Source organism: Perkinsus marinus, assembly GCF_000006405.1.
Source record: "Perkinsus marinus ATCC 50983 genomic scaffold scf_1104296975428, whole genome shotgun sequence".
Taxonomy (NCBI): domain Eukaryota; phylum Perkinsozoa; order Perkinsida; family Perkinsidae; genus Perkinsus; species Perkinsus marinus.
Window position 1 is genome coordinate 119,462 of NW_003200804.1, and position 18,953 is coordinate 138,414.

General features: G+C 52.3%; 7 protein-coding genes across 7 annotated transcripts; 4 read left to right on the forward strand and 3 right to left on the reverse strand.

Moving 5' to 3' along the window:
* Positions 1-74: 74 nt before the first annotated feature.
* Pmar_PMAR013688 (hypothetical protein) lies at positions 75-4,509 on the forward strand (the record flags this gene model as incomplete). Its single annotated transcript, XM_002765576.1, has 23 exons — positions 75-245; positions 286-388; positions 472-632; positions 678-875; positions 944-1,043; positions 1,099-1,244; positions 1,293-1,390; positions 1,558-1,626; positions 1,695-1,770; positions 2,164-2,389; positions 2,438-2,517; positions 2,561-2,690; positions 2,736-2,794; positions 2,845-2,915; positions 2,962-3,080; positions 3,126-3,175; positions 3,223-3,379; positions 3,427-3,556; positions 3,602-3,712; positions 3,760-3,835; positions 3,883-4,027; positions 4,071-4,201; positions 4,246-4,509. The coding sequence occupies 23 exons, from the start codon at positions 75-77 to the stop codon at positions 4,507-4,509; spliced, it is 2,871 nt and encodes a 956-aa protein (XP_002765622.1).
* Positions 4,510-4,658: 149 nt separating this feature from the next.
* On the forward strand, positions 4,659-5,550 carry Pmar_PMAR013689 (hypothetical protein; the record flags this gene model as incomplete). Its single annotated transcript, XM_002765577.1, has 3 exons — positions 4,659-4,865; positions 5,246-5,404; positions 5,446-5,550. 3 exons carry the CDS (start codon positions 4,659-4,661, stop codon positions 5,548-5,550), a joined length of 471 nt encoding a protein of 156 aa, XP_002765623.1.
* A 108-nt stretch (positions 5,551-5,658) lies between these two features.
* On the forward strand, positions 5,659-7,081 carry Pmar_PMAR013690 (hypothetical protein; the record flags this gene model as incomplete). Its single annotated transcript, XM_002765578.1, has 7 exons — positions 5,659-5,828; positions 5,872-6,183; positions 6,231-6,346; positions 6,389-6,510; positions 6,557-6,696; positions 6,740-6,874; positions 6,922-7,081. The coding sequence occupies exons 1-7, from the start codon at positions 5,743-5,745 to the stop codon at positions 7,079-7,081; spliced, it is 1,071 nt and encodes a 356-aa protein (XP_002765624.1). The 5' UTR covers positions 5,659-5,742.
* An 830-nt stretch (positions 7,082-7,911) lies between these two features.
* On the forward strand, positions 7,912-9,302 carry Pmar_PMAR013691 (hypothetical protein; the record flags this gene model as incomplete). The annotated part of the gene is made up of 4 exons (XM_002765579.1): positions 7,912-8,401; positions 8,445-8,674; positions 8,718-8,903; positions 8,988-9,302. 4 exons carry the CDS (start codon positions 7,912-7,914, stop codon positions 9,093-9,095), a joined length of 1,014 nt encoding a protein of 337 aa, XP_002765625.1. The 3' UTR covers positions 9,096-9,302.
* Positions 9,303-9,892: 590 nt separating this feature from the next.
* On the reverse strand, positions 9,893-12,888 carry Pmar_PMAR013692 (Intraflagellar transport, putative; the record flags this gene model as incomplete). The annotated part of the gene is made up of 19 exons (XM_002765580.1): positions 9,893-9,994; positions 10,040-10,141; positions 10,191-10,314; positions 10,364-10,489; positions 10,535-10,599; positions 10,642-10,767; positions 10,864-10,951; positions 10,993-11,136; positions 11,174-11,316; positions 11,366-11,404; positions 11,452-11,547; positions 11,595-11,888; positions 11,938-12,023; positions 12,066-12,180; positions 12,231-12,327; positions 12,370-12,477; positions 12,528-12,616; positions 12,691-12,748; positions 12,791-12,888. 19 exons carry the CDS (start codon positions 12,886-12,888, stop codon positions 9,893-9,895), a joined length of 2,100 nt encoding a protein of 699 aa, XP_002765626.1.
* Positions 12,889-13,518: 630 nt separating this feature from the next.
* Pmar_PMAR013693 (dc50, putative) lies at positions 13,519-14,934 on the reverse strand (the record flags this gene model as incomplete). The annotated part of the gene is made up of 1 exon (XM_002765581.1): positions 13,519-14,934. One exon carries the CDS (start codon positions 14,932-14,934, stop codon positions 13,519-13,521), a length of 1,416 nt encoding a protein of 471 aa, XP_002765627.1.
* Positions 14,935-16,273: 1,339 nt separating this feature from the next.
* Pmar_PMAR013694 (hypothetical protein) lies at positions 16,274-18,725 on the reverse strand (the record flags this gene model as incomplete). The annotated part of the gene is made up of 13 exons (XM_002765582.1): positions 16,274-16,471; positions 16,514-16,769; positions 16,816-16,959; positions 17,008-17,112; positions 17,159-17,274; positions 17,321-17,461; positions 17,511-17,612; positions 17,709-17,874; positions 17,922-18,088; positions 18,139-18,215; positions 18,432-18,507; positions 18,577-18,665; positions 18,697-18,725. The coding sequence occupies 13 exons, from the start codon at positions 18,723-18,725 to the stop codon at positions 16,293-16,295; spliced, it is 1,647 nt and encodes a 548-aa protein (XP_002765628.1). The 3' UTR covers positions 16,274-16,292.
* Between the last annotated feature and the right edge of the window lie 228 nt (positions 18,726-18,953).

Sequence of the window (18,953 nt, forward strand, 5' to 3'; positions counted from 1 at the left end):
AAATTTACACGCTGATCAATTCAACCAAGCCGTCTATTTCGCGTTGAGGAAGTCTAAGAACGCAAGATTTTCCAATGTGGAACGAAGCTGTTGTAAATGTGACTGGTCCTTCTATGGTTAACGGTAGCAGTAGCAGTACCCAACAGGACTATAAGGTGTGGGCCAGCCTGTTGGGTGGGTCCTGTGGCAGCGCGACGGCGAAGACGGCGACGGCCCCATTGTCGAGGTTGACCATACTCTACCAGGTGGGAGGGCCCCGGGGGGTTGTTGTGAATGGGGCCTTAGGTGAGCTCAATGGGGGCCTCTAAGACGGTGCACTCCCAGGATTCGATATATAGGACCATGAAAAATATATTGGAGAAAGAGGGAATTACGAGCATGTGGCGAGGTACTGAAAGAGGGATGGTCCTTTAGTGGACATGATCCGTATCTTCCATGAACCAACCTAAGATATCCGGCTTGGGCTCCTAGGTAACCTCGTATCGGTGATCCACAAGTTCCCATATGGCGCCATAAATTACTACGTTTACGAGAAAGCAAAGATTCTGATGCGGCCGTACTGGTCGTCGCCGACCGACCCAGGGATATCATGCCGGTTCCTTGCCGGATTTATGGGAGGCTGCGCTGCCAACGTGAATAGCTCATACCAAAATTTGCACGAATCCTCTCCTTTCCAGGTCGCTACCTATCCGTTGGATTTGGTCAGAACTCGTTTAGCGACCAATGACACTCTCCGAAATTGGGGTATCATACCAACACTTCGCGAAATCGCGCGGACGGAAGGCCTGAGCTCCCTTTTCAAAGGCCTGGGAGTAACAATATGGTGCCAAGGGCTGAACATAGCACTTAATTTCGCCATATACGAAACTCTCCAGGTAGCGCAGGAGTTTCTCAATTCTAAATGGAATTGTGATAAATTCAGGTGAAGGCGATCGAGATAGAGAAATGGGTATTCAGGCAGGTGCTCGGCATGAGCTCATTCAATGCCCTTGAGAAGCAGAGGGGCACTTGGTTGTCGAGTCTCCTTTGCGGGGCAATGGCGGGTAGGCGTGCTGGCCCTTTGGGTCTCCCCCGGACCGTGATGGGCTTCTCCTCTAGGCTCAACAGCTTCTATGATCATTTTCCCTCTGGACCTCATACGTCGCCGCCAACAGATGTGCGTGGGAGTGGCTGCGCCCAGTTTTTTGACAGTCGCCCGGCAAATTGTGAAAGCGGAATCCATTCGGGGACTCTATCGCGGCTTGGTAAGTGGGGGGAAGTAACCACGCTGTTATTGATGATATTCTTCCAAGATTCCCGAGCTAATTAAAGTAATCCCGGCAGTCGGCATCAACTTTTACGTCTACGAGTTGGTTCGCCAGGAGGTTTTAGGGGTAGAGATAAGCCCGCGGTAGCGTGGCAAGGCGGGCAGTGACATTTTCCGTATGATAGTTTGATAATTATGTCCTAGATGTGAGAAGTTGAATGCAGTTTAAACAATGCGTTTCAGTGTCGAGAGTCTCTGTGGAGTTGATAGTAACGTTACTCTCATTAGCGTTGATGTTCCCATCACTGTAGGGTCAGCCTCGACCGATGTCCGCTTCCTCTCCTTCCTCGCCTAGTCAAGCACTGGGATGCAATGCAGATGTAGTGCCTCCACTGCCCTCCAGGGACGGGGGGAGCAAACGGAAGGCTGGTGTGGGGGTTATGGATAGACTAGAGGGGGGCTCGTCGAAGCGACAGGCGACAGGATACGACGACGACGACGACCAGCAGGGGAGGAAGGATGAGGTGATCGTCGCCAGGCTCTGCTCAGTGTTGGAATATAAGATATGTGTAACGGTCAATAATACGACCGTTTCACTTCAGTGTATGGTAGGTCATCTCTATATCTGAGCCTTGTTGAAGTTTCAGCCTGAAACACTATTTGTTAGCGTGAACTGCTAACTTTATGATTTTGCCTGAGAGAAAAATACGCTCCCTATGTTTGGTTTCCTCAGCTGAGCTCAGGAGCTTCCTCACTAAGTGTAGGAGTTCATATACGAATTTGGGTAGAAGTGTACAGAAATGAATATCTATTTCCCAATATTCCCTTTGAATTTTCGTATTGTCACCAACACATGTAGTTGACCATATGCATACTTCTCCCACTGGTTCGACTAGGGTGACATGTGCGACTTTCAGTGTCCTCACGATCTGGTCTGGCAAGGAATGTGTGCTACTTGCTGTGCCATAGTGGATAGTGCTGAGCTAGGGAAGGGAGATGCCGGGCCGGGTCATAACGCTGGGTCGTCGTCTGGAGTCAATGCTTGGAAGGAAGACCCCCTCTCGCTGGAGGACGATGACCTTTCTGCTGATGATGACGATAGTGAAGGGCCTCAAGAGGAGTCCGTCGTTGATAGTGATGAGGGTAGACTTCTTATCCCACCTGGTAGCAGCTGATGCCTTCTTGTATTAGAGCGACGGGCGGCCCTCGAGAAAGGCGGCTACTATGCTACAGAATTCCTCAGTGGTGACGCTGGTATCAGAGTGTCCGCTGTAAGCCTGCGGTGTCCCCCTGTAGTGGGCAATATCCCATCAGGCTTTCGCTGCGTCATTGGAGTCGTCTACGATACGTACATTAGCATCCTCTAAAAGGCTAGTAGCTGTTCTTGACATTGACCATACCATCCTACATGTCACCAACAAGAGGATCGACCTCCTTTTCCCGGGTCCGTAGACTACGCCAGGGAATGCCCCATGTAATCGTGTGTTAGATGTAACCTGCTATAATCTAGCGCCCAATAGGGATACGGGCAGGCTTGACGAGGAAAAGGTAGTTGGCGATCTCGATAGGGTCGTTTGTCAGACCCCGAGGTGCCCTAGGTGTATCAGTTCTTCATCGGGACCAGCCCTACGACAACGGCGTGCTGCTATCTTAAGCTTAGACCCGGGTTGTAATAGAGCGCACCTTCATCTCCCATGCGAGGGGCTCACTTGTAGTTACACATTCCTGGAAGAAATACTCCCGTTGTATGAGCTCTATCTCTATACACACGGCACCAGGGAGTACGCGATCCGACTCCTCAAGGCCCTTGACCCCTCCGCACGATACTTTGGCTGTAGGCGACTTGTAGTTACTACCACTGTTGAGCTCATGCTTTTAGCGCCGCCACGGTTGATTGCGCGACCCACTCAGTCAGCCCTAACGTGCAAGGTGGGAAGGCGGGCCTTTGTTGCTGTGCAAGGTCGTTGGTCGCTCAGACTCTGTCGAGGATATTCCCGTCGAACCACCGGCTAGCTGTGATTGTGGACGATCGGGACGACGTGTGGGAGGCCAAGGACAACGAGCACAGCCTCATCAAAGTGACCCCTTATGTTTTCTTCCCGGATTCAGAGAGGCTCCGAGTGTCCCTCGAAGGTGAATACCACACCTCTTTCACTTCCTGCGTGACCCCCCTCCCACAGGTCAACTGAACGCCATTATAGCGGCGGGCGCTGGCAAGCGCGCCATGGCCCCCTTGGCCGAGTACCACCACCCAGCGGACGCCAGCAGCTCGGCAGTCCCGACCCCTCCCGAGGAAGGAGCACCACCACGGTACTCATAGCCTCTGGTCACTCAAATGTTAACTCAATTTTTCAGGGATCGAAAGTGGCTCGAAATGGCCGAGTCGGATAGGCAGCTGCACTATGTGACGGAAATGCTGCGAAATATTCATACACGGACTTATGCGGCGGCCCAGCTGGCCACGGGGTACTGGCCTCGAGGTGCTTGAGTTTGACAGTGTCTGTGGTATGTAGTGTCGGCGATGAACTTGATGCCACCAAGTTGGATGTTCGACCCGTCATACCGGCGATCCGGGAGCAAACATTGGAGGTGAGCGGGCTATCTCTGGCGGGCTAGCAGTAGTGTTCTGGTCTTAGGGGCTCAGGGTCGGGCATTCTGGTCTAGTCCCTAGCAACTATTGGGACCCTGCTCAGCATCCTGTCGTACGCTTACTGCATAGACTAGGCGCCACCGTGGTCACTGACATAGCGGGGCCGCGAGCAGGGCTAGACAGCTCGTCACGTAGGAGTATACTCATCAAGATGGTTTTGGTAGTGTACCTCAGGTCCACCTATAGATGTCCTTGTTGCGAGCAATACTGAGACTAGGAAGGCCCAACAGGCAATGGAGATGGGAGTTCCAGTTGTCCATGTGTGGTATTTACTACATGCCCTAGCAACCTGGCAACGACCCAAGGTGGGCACGCTGTGTTAGGCGTTGGGCTCATACCTCTGCCTTAGTTCGGCCCCTTCAAACTGAGTTCTATCGAGGCCACTCCTATGCGTGTCCATTGGCAAGCACCGCAGTTGTATACAAAAGACCCCCACGACAGTGAGGCCGACGCAAGCCCGGCGCGGCAAAGGCCCAACGATCTGCTCACCACTGTGGCAACGGTGGACAGCAGTAGCGAGGAAGGCTTCGTGGGTGGTCTCACTGTAGACGAGGACGACCTGTTGGCGGCATTAGAAGGGGATAGTGATTCTGACGACCAAGGTCAGGGATGATATTTAACCGAGTACTCGTGAAAATAACGTCTCCTATTGAGGGTCTCAGTCGAGTTGTCTACACAGTGAAGGGTCCTTAGGGGCAACGAGGAAGAGACCTGTCACGACATGATAGCAAGGCTGGGGGGTCGAGTTTATTCTTTTCTTTAATGACTAAAGAAAAGAAGCCTCATGAGTCCAAGGACGAGGGTATCGATGGTGTTCAGCAACAGGCGGCCGCCCTTGGCTCGTTGAAGAGTGTGACGACTCGTTTGAAGTTCTCGGACGTGGTATCGGCCCCTGAAGGGTCCTTCATACGGATAACCGACGTAGATGCTCCGACGTGCAGGAGCAGGTGGGCCCGTATCGCTATTGAGGTAAATCTTCGCTGTGCGCAAGATACATCCCTTGTTGTTCTACGAGTACCGCCCTGATAGAAAACGCCTCGTCTAAAGTTAAACTTGAGATTTTCGCTCCAGTGTTGGAGGGGACTTTGGTGATACCCCCGACAGCTAAGGGCGTCGCTAAGGTAGACTGGCGTATGGTCTCGGTCGTTTTCTTTGTGTGCGCAGTGTTGGAATATTTCAGTTGAGCTCAGCTGAGTTCAATGGCTACTGATAATAGAAGCTCGTGTACCGATTCGGGTAGAAGTGAAAAAATCCCTGAAAATTTTCCAAAATTTCCGCAGAATTTTCCGTATTTTCACCGCCACACGTGCTAGCTGACCCTGTGCATCTTTCTGAACGATCGTTGGTAGGTTAGAATGCGTAGTGGTGATGATGGTGACGATATGGAGGTTGAATACGAGAACTCCTTTGAGGAACCCCTGGACGCTAGGACGGCCATAGGCACACACAGAGTGGTCTCAGCAACTGCCACCTACCTACGGGACCATCAGTTGCAGCAGGGCATTGAGGTAGGTGTTGCGGGCCCAGTTTCGGCGACTGGTGTTCTCAGACAATGATAGCGGAGCTTCTAGTGAAGATGCCTGACGATCCATGGGACCACATCGGGGCCTGGGCATCGGCACGACGGAAGGCTGATGCAGAGGGGCCTAGTTGAAATGCCACTATACCTGTATGCATGCCACTATTGATATCAGTTGTACTATAGCTGAGTCGTGTTACTACATAGCTTGGTGGGACATAACTAGCATTCGTACGCTGCCGTAGTTGAGACGTTTTGGCGCGCCCTGTTTGTCAAGGGTCTGCTGCCAGTTTCCGACAGTGCGTAGCATCGAGGGGATTTCGAGTCATGTTGAAGAGACTCACAGGAGCCAAAGGCCCTCCAAGCACAGAGGCCGTACCATCGTCCACAGGGAGCCCTATGGCCCACCTGAGGTGAACTGAAGCCGCTATAATGGTACCTGCAATTGTAACCCAGGTTGCCCATCTCGAGCGTATCGGACAGTACCTCTGCCTTCGGTCCTCCACAAGAGGGGCGGGCTCAAGGTGTGACCAGCAGTATTCCCATCATAGACTTGGACCACGACGAGGACATGGTGGAGGAGGAGACTGCCACTGGCGTCGTCGACCCACAGCGACGTGGCTGGGTGGCCAGTCTGGTGAACATTATTTCTCTACGACGGTCCAGGACTGACGCTACTGCCCTCGGAGGCGATCAGCAGGCTCGAAGGGACCCGCCACGGCCACCGAGCTGTTGGAAATGCACCGTCGACTTCAGTTTTACCAACAGGTCAGTTTGCACGGCAACCTCTACTGTAGATAAGGGCACATCTTCAGGGCCAGGGTGTGCCCGATGTGTGGCCACCAGTTCTGTAAGGCGTGCTTAGCTGAGGCCGCCGCCGAGATGCCACTCATCCCCGCTGACCTGCAAGATAGTGTCATGCGTGCTAACCGTGGGGTCTCGTTGTTGACTCTGCCGGGCAGGCCCTGGTCAGGTCTGTCCGCTGACCCCGACTGGACTACCTTGGAAGATGTACAGCAACTAGAGCATGAGAATAGGGACGACCCAGAGGTGCTCGACCACCCTGTTGATGAGGACGACGATCTTGGATTAGACGTGAGGGCCGAGGGGTTGACCCTCCTAGGTCTATGTGCTATTCCAGACACGGGACTCGGCCACTCGAGAGGAGGTCCGGAAGGGCCTCAACAAGTTGAATGGGACTCTGTGCCATACCTGCCTCAGTGAAGCCGCCAGAGATCTACTGCTAGACCGGGTGAAAGCACGGCAGGAGAGGATACAACTGTACGCCCTATCGGACAGTTGCTGCTACTGGTCGTGGTTCCAGGTACCTCGCCGGTCGACTAACAGCGTTCAAGTCGACTCCAGAGAGCAACGTCGCTATGGTCTACAGACTGGGTGGCAATTTCCTCCAAGCCTTGAGGGCGGCCTCATCAGTCCTCCCGATGGGAGCTTTTGCCAAGTCAGAATCGTCGCGCACTGACCACGTCGACGCCTTGCCCATATTAGGTATATCTCGGGTGCATACTACCTTTTCCGGTATGGCCCTCTGTGCATTTATGGTAGCGACATACTGGAAGCCATAGGCATGCTTTCCAAGCTCACTAGTAGTGCTGGCATTCGCTCGAGATGGACGGCCAACACAGCTGATGTCGCCGCGGCCATGTGAGGAGTCTGTTGAAAGCCGCTATCACTGAAGCAAAAGGTAGATACTACCTCATGGGGGAAGACTACGGCGCTCGAGGGAACGATCCGAGTCTGGAGAGCAAATCTCATCACGGTGGGAGCCCATGGCTTGAGTGTTTTCGAAGGATCATTCTGCCAGGGCTGCCGATTCCGTCGAAAGTGACCTTGGCCGAGGTCGAACTTATGTGCACCCTAGCGGTGCATATACCTGCAGAATTCACCCCAGTGGACGCTCAGAGGCTCCTCCGACTTCAGGTCCTCCTGATGGTCTTGGAACGTCATGGTTAGCCTCTTTCCTAGGGTTGGACTCTGGTACTGGCGGAGCCACACTATGCACGGTATAGGGAGTTTGGTCACACCTTCTATCTGGCATGTAGAGGTGGGGATACCCCAGGGGCTCCGAAAAGGGCAGTGCTTATCCTTCCGGGCACGACCACAATTGGGGACTCCATAACTGACCTCAATGCCTTCCAAGGGACCCTCTACTTGGCTGATGGTACCATGGGACACTGCCATATGGGTAACTACCTAGGCCCATGTCCTGTCCTCCACAGTCTCCTCATCAGGGATGTTGGTCGCCGCGCAGCACCTCGTGAGGGAGGTCGGCAGCTGCCTGGCTCGCCTCCACGCTGAGGGGTTCAGGATTTCCCTGACAGGCCACTCTCTCGGAGCTGGTATCGCCTCTCTGGCATGCATAGTATTACGCCAAGATATCATGCTTGGCTGTGACACACTGACGTGGGCCATCGTGTCCTCTTCTGGGTCCTCCAAGTCTACTTCCTTAGATGTGTCGGGTTCGGTTCCCCAGCGTGCATGGACGATGCGCTTGCCACTGCGGCGGAGAAATATGGGGTGATCTCCGTGGTGAACCGAGACGACATGGTCCCGAGGGCATCAGTGCATAACGCGAGGAGGCTCATCGAGCGACTTGCCGACCCTACTAGTGTGATGCGAACGAGGCAGTACTTGTCCGAGGACGCTGCGGCGTTGAGGGACATCAAACGCATTGCACAGCTCAAGAGACGACGTGACCACGCTCACACAGGGGACGTGGACACCACGATGGTGAGCAACAGCTCGGGGCGTGTTTGGTGGCCGATAAAGAGTCAGGGCGTCGGTGGAGGCCCTGGAGGGGTATCGACGGGATCCCAGCAGTCTGAAGTGGAATATCCCGACCTGAGTCCGCAGTCGAGCACTACTCGGGCATGGTCGGAGGCAGTGACCTCGTTCTTTTCCGGCGTCACAGCAGCAGTGGGTCGCCCGTGGAGATGGGCCGCTGCCCGGGCTGAAGCACAAGTCTTAGGTGAGGATTTCAGAATGGGAAGCAATGGCATTTCGAATGTCAGATGACGCCGTTGAGGGCCTGTCAAGCATACACGATGTCCCTCCCGACATCAGCCAAGTCGAGCCCTTCCACCATACCAGTGAGCTCCGAGTCCCCGGCAAGGTTATCCATATATACCGACGTGATGGCTGTAATCAATGCTCGTATGTCCCGAGAGACTGGTCGGGGCTACAAGGCGTTCAACTACAGCCAGGGATGCTCCATGACCATTTCGGCCGTTCATACTATATGGTAGCCAAGGCCGATGGCTGACCGAGGGATCTATGATACTCAGGCTGTGAAGCAACTCGCTTCACTGGCAAGCACTGATCCCAAACACCGCAGTCGAACACCTTCATGGAAGCCCCAGTCGGCCAGTGCATCGTGCTCATGTTGCGGTTCGGACTTCTTGTGGAACTCCGTTTTGAAATCCGAGGCACATCGATTGCTCTCACGACACAATTGCTACAGCTGCGGCAACGTAAGGTTCTCGCCGCTGGGCAACACGTCTTAATTCTCTGATCTCATGGAGCCATGACATGTGAGTAACCAATGTGTTCTTCAGGCTGTATGTGACGGCTGCAGTAAGAATAGGATCAGTATGCTCATGTCTCCCGAAACTGCCCGTTGCTGTGACCGGTGTTGGTTACATCCATCGACTCCCACTACTTGAGGGTCTGTCACGCACAGTTAACTCCCTCATGCAATTCTTCGTGTTTTCGATTCACCATTGCTCTACACCGTCCGTTGCGTTTCTCCTCCGAGTGGTCTGTCCATATTGTGGGTTTGCCGCCATTGCAACTTGCCGGAAACGAATGAAATGCTTGACCGTGATTCAATAAAAGCGGCGCCATGTTGCGCATAGCGTAGGAAGAGTCCAGGAGTTGTGCGATGAGTATGGATCACTGTCTATATGTCTCCCGTGGGCATAGCGTTGATAAGGGTAACGACGGGGTCCATGCATTTGTCGTAGACTTGACCACATGACGTCGAGCTGCTTGCCACACATGGCATGTTGCTCTCCCTTCGTCCACTCACAATACTGTGATGGTTACAACCCTGTGATTTGGCGGTCCGACGTGCGGATTTCCGGTTGGAGTTCAGTCTTTCGGTCGAATCCCGCATTCAGGGTGTTCACCATACCTCTCGGAGGGAGTGGGATGCGTCTAGTCGACAACATTGCGTTGAGTTGATATGAGACATCAAGCGAATAGTTTTACTTGCCATAAGCTTCGATAATCATGTACACCAAACGAGTCTAGCTAAGTAAAGCATCGGTATGTTTGGGGTCATGTTTAAACAGTTTCTACCACCTCCTGTTGGAGAGTACGTTGCGTGCAAACCATTGCTGTTTACTGGAAACATAATCTTATTTACCCAAGCAATGCTCATTAACAACGCTACTCATTTTCCTTTAGACGAGAAATGAGTGTAACGATTATCATGGCGCAGCAGCAGAATACTGGAACACTAATTGCCTTCTATTATAAGGCGGTTGACTCCTTTCGCCAAGTGCTCTACTCGTCCGAGACCAACCTCTCCGTCTGCTGTCGCCAACGATCGCAGTTTCACCTTGGTCGGTGAGCAAGTCATAAACAATATTGATAACAGGCTCACCTCAAGAAGTCGATTCAATCGTTCAAATAATTGCTTCTGATGGACTCTCCGGTCAAAGGAGTCCTGGACATCCTTTTCCTGCACCTTCAAAGCCTGGCAGGTCTGAGAGCCACAGCGTGAAGGAATCCCGTCCCAACGCGCTCAACTTTACTCGCTCAACTTCGCCAATCTTCGCCGCATAGACAGAACTGAGCGTCGGATGATCTTTGGAGAACTGCATGGAGCCATCGAGGCACTGCTGTTCTCGTTCCCCTCGTTCCATCAAACTTTCGGTCCTGCATCCGACGCGAGCTTAAAAGCCGCCTACAAGGTGTATCGGTTTACGCTATGATTTTCAACTCGATCTCCGCTGCCCGACTTCGCAAAGATTCGGTCTCTTCCAGCAATCTCTCCGTCACGCTCTTACGCTCCTTTACTTCTCTGCTGAGGTCTGTCTCAATAGCCTCATACCTGCTCAAGGTCGACCAGAAGAGCACCAGCGGTGTCCTAGACTACTTTGTTTTCTTCGTGAGGTAAATCGCCTCGGCTTCCGCCAGTCGTTCTCTGGTAGTCCTGAGTACCTGTAAAAGCGCATACCGAAATGCCCATCCACGCTGCCCTGCCTTAATGCGAGGCGCCAACTCGTTCTTCTTTTCTCGGAGCAACAAGTTGATTTTCGTCACCACCTCCGACAGCTCCTCCATTTGAGATCCCTTCTTGGCATCAGCAGCTGACTTCGCCTCCGAGGCCTGCTACATTCTATGCAACAGGATGCATAACGACTATAGTCCGTAAACTAGTATAGACCTTCTGAAATCACAGTCCCAGGTATCAACATGGTGTACCTCCATCAGACGCGACTCCAGCTCGTCGTGACCAACCACACCGTACTCCTCCTCGACTGCTCGTAGTCTCCTCTTGGAATCTTCCAACCTGGTGAAATATCCAACGCCACCACACCGTAGAGAACACACTTCTCCTTCAACAACTGTTCAGTCCTCTTCAATATGGACCCCTCGGATCTCAGCCTTTGCATTTCGCTTTTTGCCGACTTGAACTTCTTCGTTTTCTCTCTCAGTGTGACAGCATATTCTTTGAAGTCTTCCCGTCGGAGGTAACTACACTCTACTTCTTTCCATACACTCGCTGTCGTACCGATGCCCCATCTGCTGTTCGTATTTCGACTCCAACTTCTCCAACTCGAGCGCTGCAGCATTCCTCTCTATCTCCATGGCCTCCACCTTCGTCGATAACGCCTCATGCTTCTTAGCCACGAGCTGGGCCTGCTGCCTATAAACCTACAACAACAACCGCCACCCAAGGTCTCCGACACTAACCACGACCGACCTGCAGCCCTCCACCTTTGTTCTCTACTGAGGCTTGTGCCTAGCATAAGAGAGCTTTAGTACTCGTGAACCGCCGAGAGTTACTACTTGTAACTGACTTTTGAGGCTGCTCTCCATCGACTCAACCTCTTCCTGTAGGCTCTCCAACTTCTCTTCCATATCCAACAGCGTCGCGTCATCAATCTGACCAGACCAAGTCCGAACACTTCACTGCTCTACATTATGCCCACACTAGGGACGCTCAGTTGTTTCTCAGCACTTTCCAGTTCTTCACACAGTGCATCATGGGCCGCTTTCATCCGTTCTAGTTGAACCCCAGCGTTGTGCACGTCCTTGCGTATGACCTGGCCAACACCTCGACGATATGCTAACATTATACGTGCCTCCAGCATCCTCCCTGGCTCCTCCTCAGCCTCCGCCCGCGCCTGGCGCATTTCCTGGAGCCTCTGCACAGCCCCTCGATGCAACCTTTCGACTTCCTCAAGCTGTCTCCGTTGCTTCCTGTACGTGTCAGCCAACTGCGCCTGAGCGATAGTTCCCATCTCCACTCCAACGAATGCGCCATCCAGTAACCTCTTCTTCCTGCTCATGCCGCAGTCTAGAAGTGACATCAAAAATTGCGTTGAATTCAGCATCACCAGTGGTACGATGTTTTAGCGCTGAGACCAAATACTGCTCATACACGTACAGCAAGAGCATACCCTTTATCTTAACAATAAGCTGGTCCTTCTCTACACTCAGTTGCTGAATATCACGTTTCAATTCTTCCGGCATCGCAGACGTCTCCCGTTGGTGTTGCAGGGCCGAATGGGTAGCCTAGCAAGACAACGCTATGGAATACTCCCAAAACCTGCTGCCAGGCTCGCCTTGAACGTAGACTGGAGCTCCTTATACTTCGAATACATATCTGCGATGTTATAGTCCTGCAGGAAGTCCTGAGGGACTTCGAAATTGGTTAGAAATCTGAGCCCCGAGAGCAAGCACGCGACTTATCAGCTCTTCTACCTAGCTAAGTATGCCCTCTCCTTGAGGGCAGTCAGATTGACCAATAGCCAGTACAAAAGAGGATGAAGTACTCTCTTGTCGCCGTTCATGAATCCTTCTTTAGACGCTCTAACTCACCACCATCACAGGAGCGTCGATGACGAGAACCGAGGCAGTACATGGCGCTATCGTCAGGATAGCCTAGCACGGTGATGAAGTCAACCATGCGCTTGTAGGTATCTTCCATACGCTCATTATCTATATCGACCTGACCAACGATCATGCAGAGGCTCAAAGAGACAGCCTTGTTTTCAAGAGGGATGATCTCGTGGTGGTGTCTACATTGTGTCTCGGATCGAGCACTGCAAGGACCTTGTTCACTACTGACAGGAGGGTCGACCTACACATGTAACTTGTCACGCTATGGGGGCTGTCGTATTACGCTGGCAGCTCATCGAATTGCACTAAGGATAGATTAATGTATAGAGGAGGAGCATTGAGTCTATCAACGATCTCTCGCAGTCCTGCCGCTATAGACATGCCAGATGTATACCTCCAAGTAGTGCTCTGTGAATGCTGTTGACAACGCAAGAGTAGTGAGATATGAAAAGTTGTCATAGTCGCTACGACGACATAAAACAATGCTCGTGCTCTGCTACTTCCTCGGTTCGTACATGATAAGAGAGCCTCGAAGAGAACGGGATTTTTCTTAACCCCAACATTTGGTGGCGAGCAAAACCGGGCGAGAATTACCAGGAAGGGGAAGTGAGACCGGAGCAAAAAGGTGACTGGTACGAATGAGAATTGGAGAATATATGGTAATATTAGAGGGTAAATTATGTGGGGTCGTCGAACTACTACTCAGCAACGAGTGTTGCTGTGAAAATGGTATTACGAATACCTGCATCGCGACAAAAACACTGACAGCGATGGTAACTAGAACTACAGCCTGTAGCAATAAGATATGACAACTAAAGACAATAAGGACCGACGAAAAGTCAGCCTACGTTCGATCACTGCTAGAACTTTGCTAGCTAAAAGCGCGCCGACGCCATGTTGGAGTTATGAATGAAATTGTACAGCTGGTAACAAAAACGGCTACCGATGAGATAAGCTTCTCTGAAGCGATAATGCTCCACTGGCGCTGATGATGATGATATCCCACATACGTCAGGTATTTGAAGAATAGTATTCCACAGCAACGAGGACCCCATCGATCTCATGGGGTAGCTCAAATACGGCCTTAGGAACCTCATGTTCGAAGACACAGAAGCCAAACCTTCTGCTCTTACCAGAGGTTCGATCCATCACCACTGGAGCCTCTCTGACGGCACCAAACTTAGAAAAATGCGCGCGGAGGGTACTACTAGTAGTATAACGTCCCAAACCACCGATAAATATTTTATGACTATCCTCTACCCAATAGAACGCCGAGCCATGGGTCTTCCTAGAACCATGTGCTTTGCTCATCTCCTCCTGCGCCATACGAGATCGGATCAACTCCTCGACATGGGGGTCAGGTTTAGGGAAGGGGACCCACCGTCCCTGTGCATCGGCAATTAACGGCCTATGCTTCTCCGGAATTGGGGAATTCCTATAGTGCTCAACATTCTTGTTGAAGCCTTGCACGAGTGCCCAACAAACTCGGCAGATCTTGTGCGAGTTTAGGGCTGGCAGTCTGTAGTTGGTGAATGTTCGCTTGAAATCGAGGGCCCTAGAATGTTGACGAAAGTTTAGAAAAGCATAGCCGACATTGCATTTGTTCCTGATATCGATTGGCAAATAGAGGAAGTCAAAAGTGTTTTCAAAACCCATAAGGTAAATCTGTTCGATCAACGATTGTGTGTCGAACCGATTGGGTATATTCCTCAGCATCACAGTCGTATTGTTGACATCATCATCACCCTCCTCCTCCTCTAGAGGACACACCTCCTCCCTCTGACCAGCTGGACGACCCATCGACCCACCCATCTGGTCCCTACCATAGTCCGGGGTGGACAAGAGACCCGAAGGGCTGCTAGCTGCACCAATGAAGTATGGGCTCGATACGCAGCTACCATTCTCAATAGAAGCAGCGAAATTGCCATATGCATGAGAGCCACCACCAATGCCATTTCGCTGTTGATGCATCTCATTGGATTCCGCAATAGCGAGGAGAGCGTTGGTCAAAAGCTGATTTTGCGATCTCAATGAGCCAGCATCCTGCCCTGAGTCTCCAGCCTGCGCAGCACTCAAAATAGAGGTTACATCAGAGTCTGTGGTGCTCTCTAAACCCAATACCGCCGATATCGTAGAGGCCAAGTCCTGGGAGTCGGAACTGCAGTGATCAGAGCGAGTACTGTGTGCACCCACGACAGTGTTGTCATTGACGTGCCTGCTTTCCTCAAGCACAGAGTGGACGAAAGGCGGCCAGGACAGGCCAATCAAAGGCACTGCTGCTTTATGACCAGGGAGTTGCGAATCGATAGCATGCCTAGCCGATGGGAATACGTCCGGTGCAGTCTGACCTCGAATGAGTTCGGGCATTGCCAAATCATCGAGACCACCGGCACTGGGCTCATCTACGTTCAAGAAGGAGTTCTTCATAGTGACTCGCAGATTCATATCAGAAAAAATATCATCATAGTAACCACCAAAAGTCGAAACAGAATCCCCAATATCAAAAAGACTGCTGTGAGTATCCGAGTGCAGTGAAAAATCGAGTCCAATCCCCCTCCCATCTGCAGATGCTGTTGACACTTCTGCCAGCGTATCGCCCTTCGAGCCTTCACCGGGATCAATGGTCAATTGGTCGACGGAGCGGTGCACTGCTTCATCGGACAATCCACTAGGTACATAGGGGTGACTCATACACGGCGTATGTGACAGGGAAGCCATTGTACAAACATACGCTGGTCGTCACGAATCACATTAGCGCTCGCCCACCCGATCGATTCGCGTCGCCACTGAACGACAAGTTCAGAACACTGCTGGAATCAAAACTTCTCATTGAAACACCGATCTAACACTTGGGCTTTCGATTCTCCTATACCGTAAATCTGCAACATTTCCGCCTTCGATGCTGATACGATTCCAGCGAAAGTCCTGCAAGGAAGAACCATGTAATGACGGCTCAGCAGCTCTTCACAATTGTCATGATACCCGAAGCGTTTGTAGAGATTCTTAACGTCAGTCTTTGTCGCAGAGCCACGAACGACAGTCAGAGCCTCAGTGGCTCGACCCTCTATGTTGTCGGCGGCCACGCGATGGATACCTCTGATGATGGATGCCTCCTTGCCTACACACCACAGAGTTCGTGACACGATACTACAATGAAGGCAGACCTTGATATTTATACAGAGTTTGGATGTAACGCGAGACCTCAACACTGGACCATGCAAGGAGGAGGGAGAGTCCAGTGTTTACGGCTATGAGATTGAGAGACTCTAGACACTCTCCAGCCTCTGCAGCAGGTATATCAACCTGAATAAAACACCATCAGATGATAATAGAAATCAGTGACATTATTACCAAACACAAGAGCACGTTCACATGGTACGGGGGCTTCACTTTACCCAATTCGCGAATCCGTCTAGGAAGCTCATCTCGCTTCCGTCTGTAAGTTCCCAAACTGAATAGTAGTCCTCCATGATGACGTGAACACTGTGACCTACGTGGTATAGAGTATCGCCGTGTTGTTTTCTACCGCAAAGTCCGGCACCAGAGCTTCATCGAAAAATGCTGCTGCGTTGACCAAGTGGTTGACGGCGGGATCATCTGTGACACAGAGCAATAGATTAGCACTGCTGTCACCAACAGCCTACCCTTAATTCTCGGATTCGCCCTCAGGCGTGACATAACCTTAATGCGAGGGGAAGAGGAAGGACACAAGAATCCACTACGAGACGCCCTTTCACTCAGTCGCATACACAACAGCATGATAGAAGACAGGATGATACTATTCATTAACGGTCTTGTGCAGAGTCGGGGCGATGGGACATTGGGGTTGTCGTTGAAGACGTAGCTCCTCTTGGTAGACATACTCTTCCGACCTCCTCCATCATCCTCCTATAATCAATCGCCATTTGCAAGGCCTCATTAGCACCATATTGCTTCACTGAGAACGTTCTGCTGTTTTCTCGTCCTGAGGGCGATGCTCATCACATGTCTATGCAGCCGACCGTACCCTTGGGCTCCTCTCGCCATCTCGCAACCCACATCTGATAAGTCTCATTGAAGGTAACGCCAGGCACGCCACTTCTCATCTTAGCACCAGGCACGTGATGTGGTATCACCGCCGGCTCCGAGGTCTGCTCCTCAGCCACTGGTACAGCGCTGGGTATCCAGGCCTCTGTACTCGGTGGCAGAGCCTCCAGTGGGGGAGTACCCCGCTCCGACGGTCGACCCATATGCGACGAGACAAAGCCCAGATCTTCGAGGAGCTGACGAGGGCAGCATCACACGAGGACCCATTGTCGATCCCAGTACCTTCCTCAACCTGATAGCGAGCCTGAATGCCCCGTCATCACCATATTTGGACAAGGCGAAGCTCTTGCTCCGTTGCTGCCCTTCAGCTTCCCGCCAACGTGTCGCCCATGTACGGCTAAGTGGATTCCAGGTCACTCCCTGTATCTGTATGAGGTGCTCAAGATACTAATACACCGTAAAAAGCGGCCCTACCCCACTGGGCCGATCCGAGCTCGCATGATCTCCCGAGGGTAGTGGAGGCAATACTGCCTTGGCTACCTCTCGCTCTGCCTCGGGTGTCAGGGGATGTGATCCCAACTACAACGGGCACATCATCATAAGCACAAGTGCAGCTGAGCAGTACCGTGCCGAGGTCACACAGGGCCAGGCAGTCCTCCACAGTCGCCAGATGATCTGGCGGGCCTGGCTGACCGAGAACAGGGTCGCTGGCCAGCTGAGCCAACGCTGATATTGTCTCGTCTGAACGCGGGGGAACATGACAGTATTGGAAGCAACTAGGGGTTACAGAGCTGTCCGTCATCCCGACTCCTCTTAGCGACAGGCTCCTCGTCATCTTCCGATCCCTCAGAAGGGGGCGTCATAGAGGCCTCCTCGACGATGGATGATGAATGGTCCGTGGCTCGAACATGCATTGTCCTTCTGGTGGCTGCAGAGGCAATGAATAGTACTACCACTCCACGGTCATCGCCACTCACCGACTGCCATCTGTAGCGCTTTAGCATCACCATGGCGCTTAGATGAGAAGCCCTTCGAATGTTCTTTCTTATCTTCACCCGTCCATCGTGCAACCCAGCGGCCTACCACACCACTGGTTACACTCGTCGTGTGAGAATGGTCACCTGTCTGAGGATGCCAGCTGACCCCAGGGATTCCGCTGGATCGTCGGCTCCCACGTCCACGAGACGATAGCTGTTGAGTAGCTGCCGCCAGAGCCTTCATAGGTGAAATCGCAGCAGTGTCGAAGTCGATGGTCGCTGCAACAGCAGCAGCTGCAGCTGCTGCTCCAGACACAGAGTCATCCGCATGCGAACCGGGCGGCAGAAGATCCGATACGCCACCCTGATCCATAGTATCCACACACTAGGTCGAGGACGGCATAGCCTTACAGCTCCCCCTTCAATGGGAGGTACATTGCCAGTTCCAACAGAGGGTTCCGCTGGGATGGTATGAGCGTGGACCACAGCGAGATCGCCCCGATCGTCCTGAATTTCCTCCAGCCGCCTCCACTCCTCATCGAGGATATCCCTCTCACGAGCCAAGGCTGATATGGTCACTGAGACATACAACTATGCTGGCATGAACAGCCCCCCCCGCGGTCATCACTTTGCAGTACAGAGATTGCCTTATCGACTAGCACTGCAATCTCCGTCCGATGGTTCGGCAGTGGCGGTCGTTGCGGCCTCATGATAAAAAATGCACGGTCTGCAATGGGCGTTCCAGTGGTAGTACTATGGGACTCAACGACAGCGGTGATACCGGGCCCAGGAAACGCAATAAATGGGGAAGATGAGAGGAGCAAACCAGAGGGCAGTATGACTCCTCGTACACATCTATCATGAATCTGCGAGATAACACTCTCGACCGTTGCCACGGATTTCCTATGCCGCCAAGCCTACAGGGACTTAACACTCAGGAACGATTTTTCACGAAATCCCAGCTCCTGGTCATCGGCACTCTGCGTGTTGTTGGAGCCTGAACGAACTGAACTCAACATCACCATGAATACAATGTCTCGATGAACCCACGATAGGTCCTTGTTACCCTTCACAAGTAGCCACGGACCACAACGTGATACCCGGCAAGTGAGCCAATGAGAGCTATCTAAGTGGTAGAAGCCCTTCGACTGGCGTCTGCCAAGGGTACCCGGCTTGATCAGCCTACCTGATGTAAGGCTGTCCGAGACCTGTCATGAAGCGGATAAGATAAGCAATCGTCTCAGATTACTAAAGATTTTCATTAATCATGCCTCGGTCCTAGCACCGGGTGCAGATTCGCCTTTTATCATCATAGACAACCACATCACCAGATTACCGAAGACTTCACTAACTCTCTCCTGTGGCTGAATAATGTCTCACCCTGAGCTCAGCAGCAGTGGAGGTGTTCGACAGACCTCTCCTCAGTTTCAACAGCGCTCCCGG